At 40.3% G+C, this 13,027-nt stretch overlaps 2 protein-coding genes across 2 annotated transcripts; both read right to left on the bottom strand.

Annotated features, from left to right (window-relative positions):
- Positions 1–650: 650 nt before the first annotated feature.
- Positions 651–1,604, bottom strand: LOC115503438 (olfactory receptor 7G1-like). Its single transcript, XM_030299642.1, has one exon. It carries the CDS (start codon positions 1,584–1,586, stop codon positions 651–653), a length of 936 nt encoding a protein of 311 aa, XP_030155502.1. The 5' UTR covers positions 1,587–1,604.
- A 10,262-nt stretch (positions 1,605–11,866) lies between these two features.
- LOC115527551 (olfactory receptor 7G1-like) lies at positions 11,867–12,838 on the bottom strand. The gene has a single exon (XM_030335266.1). The coding sequence runs from the start codon at positions 12,818–12,820 to the stop codon at positions 11,867–11,869; it is 954 nt and encodes a 317-aa protein (XP_030191126.1). The 5' UTR covers positions 12,821–12,838.
- Positions 12,839–13,027: the final 189 nt, after the last annotated feature.

The following is a 13,027-nucleotide window of genomic DNA, read 5'->3' on the forward strand; positions in this document are numbered from 1 at the left end:
CACCTCAAAAAACTTCATGTTTTGAGCATATTAGAATCAGGGGATCTTTTTCTTATTACAATCAAAGCCTTCCTCACTAATAAAGTTTAATTATCCCCTATCATGTCAAACCACTAAGATAACCTAATAATGCCAATGTATATTTAATGGAACTGAGCTTAGTGGAAGCTGATGTTGACCTCCACAGATACAGTTTCCAGTGACTGGACTGGGTGATCACTGAACTGGGGTAAAAATCTCCACATGTGGCCTCCAAGGAGTTCCAACACTGAAGTTCAATTCTCACAGTATGATTCTGGAATTGGGTAGAATCACCACATCCTCATTTAGATTCTTGCCCTGCCTTATCCACCTTATTCCACTTCTCTTCTGAAAACAAACCTCACAAAATCACTACCACAAGAACCCCTGACTCAGGTTCTTCTTTTGGGGAATCTAACTCAGAAACTGAGATTAGAGATTTGAAATCACTTGCCAAACACAACAGAGCTGGATAAAATGCAAATTCATTCTCCTAATGCACATGGCCATTATGATACCTTGTATTTCTAGAAGAAGTTGATGATGCAAAATTCAGACATTCTGTCTCACCCTATATTTTGGTCGCTTTGACTCATTCCAGAAATCCCAGTCCAATGCCAATGACATGGTCACAGAGAAGGTGTCCTACTTACGAGTTTTCTCAAGGCTCCCTTCATATCCCTGTTCCTCAGGCTGTAGATGAAAGGGTTCATCATTTGAGGGACAACAGTATACATCACTGAAAGCACCGCAGTGTTTCTGGAAGAGTTAGTAAAAGCAGAACTAATGTACACCCCCAAACCTGTCCCATAGAACAAAGACACAACTGACAGGTGAGACCCACACGTAGAAAATGCTTTATACTTTCTGCCCACGGATGGCATCCTCAAAACAGAGGACACTATCTGAGTGTAAGAGAAAATGATTCCACACACAGGGATACCACCGAATAGGCTAGTTGCAAAATATATCAGGATGTTATTGACGAGGGTGTCAGAACAGGCGAGCTTGATGACCTGAACAACTTCACAGAAGAAGAGAGGGATTTCGACGTCTGTGCAGAAGGTCAGCTGCAACACCATCAGACTGTGCATCAGGGCATCCACAGTGCTAATGCACAAGGAGACTAGAATCAGCAGGCCACAGAAGTGGGAGTTCATGATGACTGTGTACCTCAGTGGGTGACAAATGGCCACATAGCGATCATAGGCCATTGCCGCAAGAAGAAAACTTTCCAAACCACCAAAAGCCAGGACAAAGTAGATCTGGGTGAGGCAGCCTGCATAAGTGATGCTCTGACTCTGTGCCTGGATATTCACCAGCATCTTTGGGATCGTGGTTGTGCTTAAACAGATGTCAGTAAAGGACAGGTTGGAGAGGAAGAAGTACATGGGGGTGTGGAGGTGGGAATCCGAGCTGACGGCCAGGACGATGAGCAGGTTTCCTAGGATGGTGACCAGGTATATGGACAGAAACAGAATAAAGAGAAAGGGCTTCAGTTCTGGATCCTCTGTCACTTGCATAAGAAGGAATTCGGAAACTGCTGTTTTGTTGCTGGGTCCCATGTTGTCGATGAATCTGATGGAGAAGGTGGAGTGACAACACAATCACATGTGTGTTTTCTAGACCAGCAGGAGGAGCATCACCAGTGACAGACACTGTCTTAGGATGGGACAGAGACTAACAGAGAGGATTAAGAAGAAGGTGCCGTCTGTATGCATGTGATTCTGTTCCTTTAACAAAACCTGAAGCTGATACACCAGAGTGTCATCCATTGTTAATTCCCACAAGGATCAAGAGGAGGCCAATTCAAATATTGCACTAAATATACCATTTTTATTATTTGAAACATTTGGTAATTTTATAAAGAGAAACAGACTGGGGTCACAGTTAAAGACTGTCTGGATCCCCAGAGACCTCAGAGGCAGGCAACTGAGATAACGTAATTTTGTCAAGAACCAGGAATGGGAAGATAAAGTGACCTTTACCAAACTTCCTGCCTCCCACCACCACCAATTGCAAATACTTTTATAACAGCCATCCTGTTAGAGAAAAAAGCATATTTCTACTCAGTACGAAAATGTTCCTGGCCGTAGTAAACATTCATATGATATTAGTAAATCGGTGGTCCTTGAATATTGGTGCAAAGCACAAGGAAGATGACAGACAGGCAGGAAAACCATGGGTGGCTTTGATGCATGTGTTCTCCACAGCTTCCTCCAGATGAAACTATAGTAAAACACCTGCCCTCATTTCCAAACATTGATGAAGGGTCATTAGATTACCTGGTGGGTATTGTACTGGAATGATATGACATCTCCTCTGAATGTGCCATATGGAAGGTATACTCAGGAAGGGCAGAGGGACTGAGTGACCCTCAGGCTCCAGAGAAACAAGGATCATCTATGAGATAAGACTCAGATGTGCTACTTCTTTTCTGAAGAACTGTTGAAGCAGGTGGTCCCAGGGTGATTGAAGTCTCTGTATCCCTAGAGATGCAATTTCCAAAGGTCCTCATTAGCCAAGTAATTTTGCTGTCACTGTGATCCAGGGCAGTACAAATCCTTCAAGACCAAGACTCCAGAGATAGGAATCCAGGATGACTGCCTTTTTTTTTTTTTTTAATCTGAGGCTGGATATATACCATTCACTATACAATATATAAACATAAATGGGAAAAAAATCCTAAAATATATATCGAACCACAAAAGACCCCAAATAATCAAAGCAATCTTGAGCAAGAAAAGCAAAGCTGAAGCCATTACACTTCCTTATATCAAGCTATATTTCAAAGCTATAGTAATCAAAACAGTAGAATACTGGCATAAAAACAGGCCAATGGAACAGAACAGAGAGCCCATAAATAAACTCACACATATATAGTCAGCTAATATTTGACAAGGGTTCCAAGAATATTCAATAGGGAAAGGGTAGTCTCTTCAAGAAATGGTGTTAAGAATACTGGATATCCAAATGCACAGGAATGAAATTGGGTACATATCTTAACCCTACCAAAAAAAAATTATGAATGTAATCATATGGTATTTGTCTTTCTGAGTCTGACTTATTTCACTTAGCATAATACCCTCTAGGTCCACCCATGTTGTCTCAAATGGCACAATCTCATATTTTATATGGCTGCCTAATATTCCATTGTGAGTGTATATCACATCTTCCTTATCTTTTTTCCTCTATTTATGAGAGAAGGGAGTAGGAGATACAAGCATCCAGTTATGGAATGAATAAGTCATGGGAATAAAGGCACAGAATAAGGAATAGAGTCAATGTTCTTTTGATAGCAAGGTATCAGGATAACTGGTGGCTACACTTGTGGTGAACATGACATGACTTATCAACTTGTTGAATCATTATGTTGTATGCCTGAAACTAACCTAGCATTGTGTGTCAATTATACTCCAATTTATTTTATTTTATTTTTTTTAATGTATTTTTTTTATTGACAAATTGGTTTCCATACAACACCCAGTGCTCATCCCAAAAGGTGCCCTCCTGCAATTTAAAAAAAGTAAAATAAAGGGATACATATTTTTAAAAAATCAACTGGACAGGGCACCTGGGTAGCTCAGTAGGTTAAGCGTCCAACTTTGGCTCAGGTCATGATCTCTACCGTTCATGAGTTTGAGCCCCGCGTCAGGCTCTGTGATGACAGCTTGGAGCCTGAAGCTTGCCTCAGATTCTGTGTCTCCCTCTCTCTTTCTACCCCTTGCCCACTCACACTCTGTCTGTCTCTCTCTCTCTCTCTCAAAAATAAACACTAAAAAAATTTTTTTCATTAAAAAAAATAAACTCGAATGGACTATAAAGACTTAGAGGACCTAAAATTGTAAAACTTCTAGGATAAAACATAAGGATAAAGCCCCTTGGCATGGCCTTGGCAATGGGTTTGTGGGCACCAAAAGCACAAGCAACATAAGTAAAAATAAACAACTAGGACACATCATACTAAACAGCGTGCACAGCAAAAGGAAAGAAAGAACAAAGTGAACAAACAACCCACAAAATCGGACAAATATTTGCAAATCATACATTTGCTAAGGAGTTACTAACCAAACTAATAGCAAAAAACAGCAATCCCATTTAAAAGTGATCAAAAGACCTAAAAAGACATTTCTGCCCCAAAGACATACAAATGGCCAACAAGTATAAGAAAAGGTTCTCAAAATCACTCATCATTAGAGAAATGCAAACCAAAACTACAACGTGAAATCACCTTACACATGGTAGGATAGCGAAAGAAAGAAAGAAAGAAAGAAAAAAAGAAAGAAAGAAAGAAAGAAAGAAAGAAAGAAAGAAAGAAAGAAAGAAAGAACAAGGAAGGAAGGAAGGAAGGAAGGAAGGAAGGAAGGAAGGAAGGAAGGAAAGAAGGGAGGGAGGAAGGAAGGAGACTTTGGGGAAATGATGGGTATGTTTATGGTCTTGATGGTGGTGATGGTTTCATGAGGGTACACTTATCCCAAACTCATTGAGTTGTATATGTTAGTATGTATAGCTTTTTTACATGTCAATCATCTCTAAAATAAAGCGCTTTTAGAAATTAATTAGTCAATTATGTCATGGTTACACTATAAAAAACCCATCCATGCAAGTTCAATCCTCCTTCTTTTTTTCTTTAAGATTTTATTTTTAAGTAATCTCTACAACCCAACGTGGGGCTTGAACTCACAACTTCAAGAGTCACATCCTCTACCAACTGAGCCAGCCAGGCACTCCTCCTTTTTCTTTCTGATTGAGCCCCACTAAAGCTTGGGTCAGGCAGCTTTGGGCACAGCCTCCTGAATGTATTCAGAAGATATGCACCAGCATCAACTCTAGGACACTCCCATTTCCTGGATTAAGATGAGATATTTTTAGGATATTGGTGGTAGACTCTTCCAAACAGGGAAGACTTAACTGGCTCAGTCCTGGGTGCATCCATATATTGTCTATAATTCTTATGAGGCAATGATTGAGAAAAATTTCTCTAATGATGCTTTCAGGGTAAATAACTCATCAGGGGTTGCCTGGATGGCTCAATCGGTAGAGCATCCAACTCTTGATTTCTAGGTTGTGAGTTCCAGCCCCATACTGGGTGTGCAGATTACTTTTTAAAAAAGGTTCATCAGGGGTGCACGGGTGGCTCAGTCAGCGAAGCAACCGACTCTTGGTTTCAGCTCAAGTCAGGATCTCAGGGCTTCGTGGGTTCAAGCCCCATATGGGGCTCTGTGCTGACAGTGCAGAGCTTGCTTTGGATTCTCTCTCTCCCTCTTTCCCTGCCCCTCCCCCACTCAGACTGTCTCTCTCAAAATAAATAAACTGAAAAAAACTTTTTTAATATTTTTATTTATTTTTAAGAGAGACAGACAGAAAGAGTGGGGGAGGGGCAGACAGAAGGGGAGACACAGAATCCGAAGCAGGCTCCAGGCTCTGAGCTGTCAGCACAGAGCTGGACGTGGGGGTTGAACTCGTGAACCACTGTAGTTTATAGGATTTATCCTGGTCCAACTCCTGTGTCAGAATCCTCATAGACAGGCCTGAATAGACAGGCCTCATAGACAGAATCCTGACAGACAAGTGTCAAGACCAATGGTCATCCCTACAAAGGGATATAAAAAAAACAGATATGGAAGGAAAAACATTTGCTGACCATCCACTTCAATTCTGTGTCCGAAATTAAGACACATTTTAGAGAATTCTAGAACTTTCCACAAAATTGTGCCAGGGAAATTTTCTCCTGAGGATGGAAAAAAGCCCCTAGGGTTCAGAGTAGAAAATGAGCAGATCTATTAGGTATTGTTGCAAAAGAACATATTTATGTCAGATGATGAATAATTAGTCACTTCACAGGTGAATATGATCAGGGCATCTTCAGCATATTCCCATCCACAGCCCCGAAGGACTAGTAGACAAACACCTCTCCCTAGGTGAAAACCGTAGACTAGGGAACTTCAGAGTACCTAGCTGCCAGGCCTAAGGAATGGCATTCAGCATTGCTTTCCCTTTTTTTTTTTTTTAATTTTTTTTCCATGTTTATTTATTTTTGGACAGAGAGAGACAGAGCATGAACAGGGGAAGGGCAGAGAGAGAGGGAGACACAGAATCGGAAACAGGCTCCAGGCTCTGAGCCCTCAGCCCAGAGGCTGACGCAGGGCTCGAACTCACGGACCGTGAGATCGTGACCTGGCTGAAGTCGGACGCTTAACCAACTGCGCCACCCAGGCGCCCCAACTTTCCCTTTGATACTAAAGTAGATCATTGGAAGCCCTGTTTTCAGGGAGAATAAAAACACAGAATGAACTAAACTGTTGTGCAAAAGTGATGGTCCCTGAGTAAAGGCTCACGTGTGCCACCTAGTGACCTGAGCAGAGTGGCCACAGGCAGACAATTTGCAGTCTCTGTGGCCCTTCAGGGTTCAATATCCAAAGTTCCTCCTTGGTCAAATTCTTTTGCTATTCTGCTGATCCTAGGGTAGCAAAAATCCTTAAGGAACAAGGCTCAGAGAAGGAACAACTTACAACTGACTAATTCCCTCATCCCGGGAGGCCAAATGTTTGTGATTCTTGTCTGTCCACCTATTTCTTTTCACATCCATTCCAAGATTCTTTTGGATGCAGTTCCCTTCTGTAATTGGATTCTAGCCTTGCTTTCTAAGGTACATTCAAAGGCACCCTTTATGGCAACAATCTAAGGAGGACAGACAGGACATTTAAACTCAAAAATATGGTTTATTATATGGAGATGAATAGATAAGATGGATGGATGGATGGATGGGTAGATAGATAACCTATAAAATGCAAGAGATAATATGCATGATAATACAGCATATATACCCTAAAAAGCAAATTCTAAAGACTAACTACATGTATGGCTCATTGTAGTCTGTTTCTACATGTTATATTCAGTAGTTTCTAATGTATTCCCTATAATCAAAATGAACTATGCATGGAAAAGCAACCTCAGCAAAATGGCAGATTAGGCAGCCCAAAGGTCTTGTCCTCTCACAGAAACACTGGAAAAAAAAATAAGCAGAATTGGCACAACTTTGACAAAGCTCTTGAAAATAGTCAAAATTTATAGCAACCAGGTCACCTGCATAGCCCAGTCAGTTAAATGTCCAACTCTTGATTTTGGCTCAGGTCATGATCTGACAGTCATGAGATGAAGCCCCACACTGGGCTCTGTGTTGGACATGATGCCTGCTTAAGATTCTCTCTCCCTCTCTCTGTCCATTCTCTGCTAGGACTCTCTCTAAAAAAAAAAAAAAAAAAAAAAAAAATTATGGCAACCAAGTGAGTGCTCAATGAAGAAAAAAGCAATTTCTAACTGGGAGAAAAGCGTTGTGTCATTTTTACCTGTCCTTGCCCCTCCCCTTCCCCAGCATGACAAGAGTCAGTTCAGAAAAGGTCCCAGCCTGTGTTCTCAGTACGAGACCTGGGTCCAGGTATTGTGAAGAGGCAGAGTAGACCTTTTTTCAAATCATTCGGTATGTCTGTTGTAACTGGTCTGGGAGCTACCTGAAGGACTGACACAAAGAATGACCTCAGGCTGGAAAGATAGTAGGCATGGTTCAAAAACACCACCAAACATGTTGAGGAGGACACCTTTTGGGATGAGCACTGGGTGTTGTATGGAAACCAATTTGACAATAAATTTCATATATTGAAAAAAAAATAAAAAAATAAAATAAAATTCTTTGAGCTTAAAAAAACAAAAACAAAAACAAAAACACAAAAAACACCACCAAACTAGCAGCCTGTACACACCTATGGTAAAAGATTAAAGTCAAAACATAATGTAGTTCTGCTAAGCCCAAGAGCAAAACAGGAGAATTTTTCTTTAGGAAACTACGATGTTTAAAAGCAACTAAGTAGGGGCACCTGGGTGGCTCAGTTGGCTAAGTGTCTGACTCTTGATTTCAGCTCAGGTCATGAAATCATGGTTCGTGAGTTCAAACCCTGTGTCAGGCTCTGTGCTGACAGTGCAGGGCCTGCTTAGGCCCTCTCTCTCTGCCCCAACCCTGCTCTCACTCTCTCTCTCTCAAAAATAAATAAATAGGGGCGCCTGGGTGGCTCAGTCGGTTAAGCGTCCGACTTCAGCTCAGGTCATGATCTCACGGTCCGTGAGTTTGAGCCCCGCGTCAGGCTCTGGGCTGATGATGGCCCAGAGCCTGGAGCCTGCTTCCGATTCTGTGTCTCCCTCTCTCTCTGACCCTCCCCCGTTCATGCTCTGCCTCTCTCTGTCTCAAAAATAAATAAACATTAAAAAAAATTTTTTTTAAATAAATAAACATTTTTTTAAAAAATGCAACCAAGTATATGGAAGAATTTAGAAAGCCACATGCATGTCATGGCAAGACATATACTCTGAAAGACCAGAAGATTCTAAACTTTCACATTGATCTCTACATTCAGTGCAAACCTGGTTAAGTGTTGAAAAAGTACTGCAGCACAGATCCAATCTACAAAGACTGAGAGAGCTGTTTGTTTGTATCACTCCTAGCATTTAAGGAAATCTGTCAAAGCACTAGCTGAACAAAAGAAGGAATATAGATTTCAATGACCACATACAGTAAGAATTACACTCTTTGCGGGCCACCTGGTTGGCTCAATCGATTAAGCATCCATCTTTGGCTTAGGTCATGATCTCGTGGTTCACAAGTTCCAGCCCCACATCAGTGTAGTGTGCTGACAGCTTGGAGGCTGGAGCTTGCCTCAGATTCTGTGTTTCCCACTCTCTCGGCCCCTCCCCCACTCATGCGCACTCTTCGCGCGCGCTCTCTCTCTCTGTCTCTGTCTCTCTCTCAAAAATAAATAAACTAAAAAAAAATATTTAGGGGCGCCTGGGTAGCTCAGTCCATTACATCTGACTTCAGCTCAGGTCATGATCTCACCATTCCTGAGTTCAAGCCCCACACCAGGCTCAGGCTCTGTACTGATAGCTCAGAGCCTGGAGCCTGTTTCAGATTCTGTGTTTCCCTCTTTTTCTCTGCCCCTCCCCCGCTTGTGCGCGTGCACTCTCTCTCTTTCTCTCTCTCTCTCCTCTCTCAAAAAGGAACATTAAAGTTTTTTAATCTTTTAATTAAAAAAAATAATTAAAGTCTTTGCAAATACACTCTGGGAAAGTCCCTATAAAGACTACTGCCACTTTCAACAATTTTTCAAAGAGCAAATAGTAGGATTTCCTCATTTTTATGGCTGAGTAATATTCCAGTGTGTGTGTGTGTGTGTGTGTGTGTGTGTGTGTGAGATATATGTATAACTTCTTAATCCATTCATCCATTAATGGACACACATGGATGGACCTTGAAGGTATTAAGCTAAATGAAATAAGTCAGACGGAGAAAGCCAAATACGGTATGATCTCGCTTATATGTAGAATCTAAAAAATTAAACAAAACACCAAACTCATTGAAAAAGAAATCATATTTGTGGTCACCAGAGGTGAGAGGTGGGAGTGGAGGAAAATTGGAGCAAGGCAGTCAAAAAGTACAAACTTCTGGTTATAAGATAAATAAGTGTGAAAAATGTAATGCACAACATGATGACTATAGTTAACACTGCTATATGATATATAGGAAAGTTGTTAAGAGAGTAGATCCTTAGAAGTATCATCCCAAGGAGAAAATATTTTTCTTTCCTTTTTATTATGTCTGTATAACATGATGGATGTTAACTAAACCTACTGTGCTAATCATTTCACAATATACATAAAGCACTCCATCCTGCTGTATACCTTAAACTTATACAGTGATGTATGTCAATTATTTCTCAATAAAACTGTGAAAAAGAGGAGACTCGGATAGCCAGAGCTATTATTATACTATTGACTCTGAAAAGCAGAAAGAAAAAAGAATGAAGAAAAGTGAGCAGATCCTAAGGGACCTATAGGACATCATCAAGTGAAAAAACATATGCATTATGGGAGTCCCAGAAGGAGAAGAGAAAGTGAAAAGACTATTTGAAGATAAAATGAATAAAAACTTCCCAAACATGATGAAATAAATGAACCCACAAATCTAGGAGACCCAGTGAGCTCCGAGGAGGATCATTCAAAGATACTAACACCAAGACTCATTATCATCAAACTGACAAAGCGAAAGGGAAAAAGAGAATCTTGAAAGGAGCTCATCACGTACAAGAACTTACGAGAAAATCAACTCTGCACATACAATAGAGCCTCAATAAGATGAACAGTCAATTTATCATCAGAACCATGGAGGCCAGATGGCATTGGGATGATGTATTTAAAGTGCTGAAAAAAACTGTCAACCAACAACTTCATATCTAACAAAATTTTTCTTCCAAAAATGAGGGAGAAGTAAAACATTCCCAGAATAATGAGGCTGAAAGAGTTCATTACCCCTAAGCCTGCTCTATGAAAATGTCTAACAGATTCTTTCAGGTTAAAATGAAAAGACACTACACAGTAATTCAATGCTGTATGAAAAAAATAAAGATTTCTGATAAAGATAAATGCATGGACAAATAAAAAACAGTACTGTATTTTTGGTTAATAATTCCAGTTTTTATTTCCCATTGGTTGTAAAAAAAATGTAAAACATTTTAAATCTGTACTATTGGCAACAATGGATAAATATTTAATTTGTGACACAAAGAAGAAAGGACCAAGCAATATAAGAGCAGAGGTTTTGAGCAGAGGTTTTGCATGCTATTGAAATAAAACTGGCATGAATTCAAACTATATTTTTATAAATTTAGCATATAAAATGTAATGCCCATGATAACCAAAAGACAATTATTTGGATATATTCCAAAAAGACAACAAGAATGGATCCCAAAATATTTCTACAATAAATCAACAAGGAAAAAAGGAGGGCAATCATGGAAGAAATAGAGAACATATAAAGGTATCAGACATAAATAAAATAAAAATTTTCAAGGAAAAATTAAGTGTCTCCTTATCAATACGTATGTTAAAAGTAAGTAATTAAACTCTCCAATCAAAAGGTAGAGATTGGAAGAAAGATAAAGGAAACAAGATGTGAATGGGGCATCCGGGTAGCTCAGTTGGTTAGCATTAGACTCTTGGTTTCTGCTCAGGTCATGATCTCATGCTTTGTGAGTTCCAGCCCCACGTCGAGCTCTGAACTGACAGTACCAGAGCCTCTTTGGGATTCTCTCTCTCCCCCTCTCTCTGGCCCTCCCCTGATTCTTTCTGTCTCTCTCTCAAAATAAAGAAATAAACATAAAAATTTTAAAAAAAAGGAAACATGATGTGAATATAGGTTGTTTATGACACTCACTATGGATCCACAAACAGTAATAGGTTTTAAATGAAAAAATAGAAAAATAGACTCCAGCCAATTCATTGCCAAAAAAGAACTAATATCAGAGAAGAAAAACAGACTTTAAGTCAAAAATATTAAAATTAACAAAGAAAATAAGATGGAAAATAAATAGATACACAGAGGCAGGGATTAAAAGGTCTATAATCAAGATGATATAACAATTATAAACATACATACACTAAACAACAGGGCCTCAAAATACATGAAGCAAACATGACAGATATGAGGTAAGAAATACACATTTCCACAATAATACTTAGAGACTTCAATACATCACTTTCCACAAAGGTTAGTGCCCTTGGATAGATCAACAAGAGAGAACTTGAAAAACAGTATAAACAAACAAAACCAATATATGTAAACATTCCATCCAACCACAGTACAAGACCCATTCTTCTCCAGGATAGATCATATCAAGGCCACAAAGCAAGTTTCAATAAATTTAAAATATTGAAATCGTACAGTGTCTTTTCTGACCATCACAGTGTGAAGCTAGAAACAAGTAAGAAGGACAAATGGCAACTAACAAGTATATGGAAATTAAACAACACACTCCTGAAAAAACAATGGTATCTTACCCATGAGTTTTCTCAAGGCTCCCTTCATATCCCTGTTCCTCAGGCTGTAGATGAAAGGGTTCATCATTTGAGGGACAACAGTGTACATCATTGAAAGCACTGCAGTGTTTCTGGAAGAGTTAGTAAAAGCAGAACTAATGTACACCCCCAAACCTGTCCCATAGAACAAAGATACAACTGACAGGTGAGACCCACACGTAGAAAACGCTTTATACTTTCTGCCCACGGATGGCATCCTCAAAACAGAGGACACTATCTGAGTGTAAGAGAAAATGATTCCACACACAGGGATACCACCGAATAGGCTAGCTGCAAAATATATCAGGATGTTATTGACGAGGGTGTCAGAACAGGCGAGCTTGATGACCTGAACAACTTCACAGAAGAAGAGAGGGATTTCGACGTCTGTGCAGAAGGTCAGCTGCAACACCATCAGACTGTGCATCAGGGCATCCACAGTGTTAATGCACAAGGAGACTAGAATCAGCAGGCCACAGAAGCGGGAATTCATGGTGACTGTGTACCTCAGTGGGTGACAAATGGCCACATAGCGATCATAGGCCATTGCCGCAAGAAGAAAACTTTCCAAACTAGCAAAAACTAGAACAAAGTAGATCTGGGTGAGGCAGCCTGCATAAGTGATGCTCTGACTCTGTGCCTGGATATTCACCAGCATCTTTGGGATCGTGGTTGTGCTTAAACAGATGTCAGTAAAGGACAGGTTGGAGAGGAAGAAGTACATGGGGGTGTGGAGGTGGGAGTCTGAGCTGACGGCCAGGATGATGAGCAGGTTTCCCAGGATGGTGACCAGGTATATGGACAGAAACAGAATAAAGAGAAAGGGCTTCAGTTCTGGATCCTCTGTCACTTGCATAAGAAGGAATTCGGAAACTGCTGTTTTGTTGCTGGGTCCCATGTTGTCGATGAATCTGATGGAGAAGGTGGAGTGACAACACAATCACATGTGTGTTTCCTAGACCAGCAGGAGGAGCATCACCAGTGACAGACACTGTCTTAGGATGGGACAGAGACTAACAGAGAGGATTAAGAAGAAGTTGCCATCTGTATGCATGTGATTCTGTTCCTTTAACAAAACCTGAAGCTGATACACCAGAGTGTCATC

The sequence above is a fragment of the Lynx canadensis genome, chromosome A2 (assembly GCF_007474595.2).
Source record: "Lynx canadensis isolate LIC74 chromosome A2, mLynCan4.pri.v2, whole genome shotgun sequence".
Classification (NCBI taxonomy): domain Eukaryota; kingdom Metazoa; phylum Chordata; class Mammalia; order Carnivora; family Felidae; genus Lynx; species Lynx canadensis.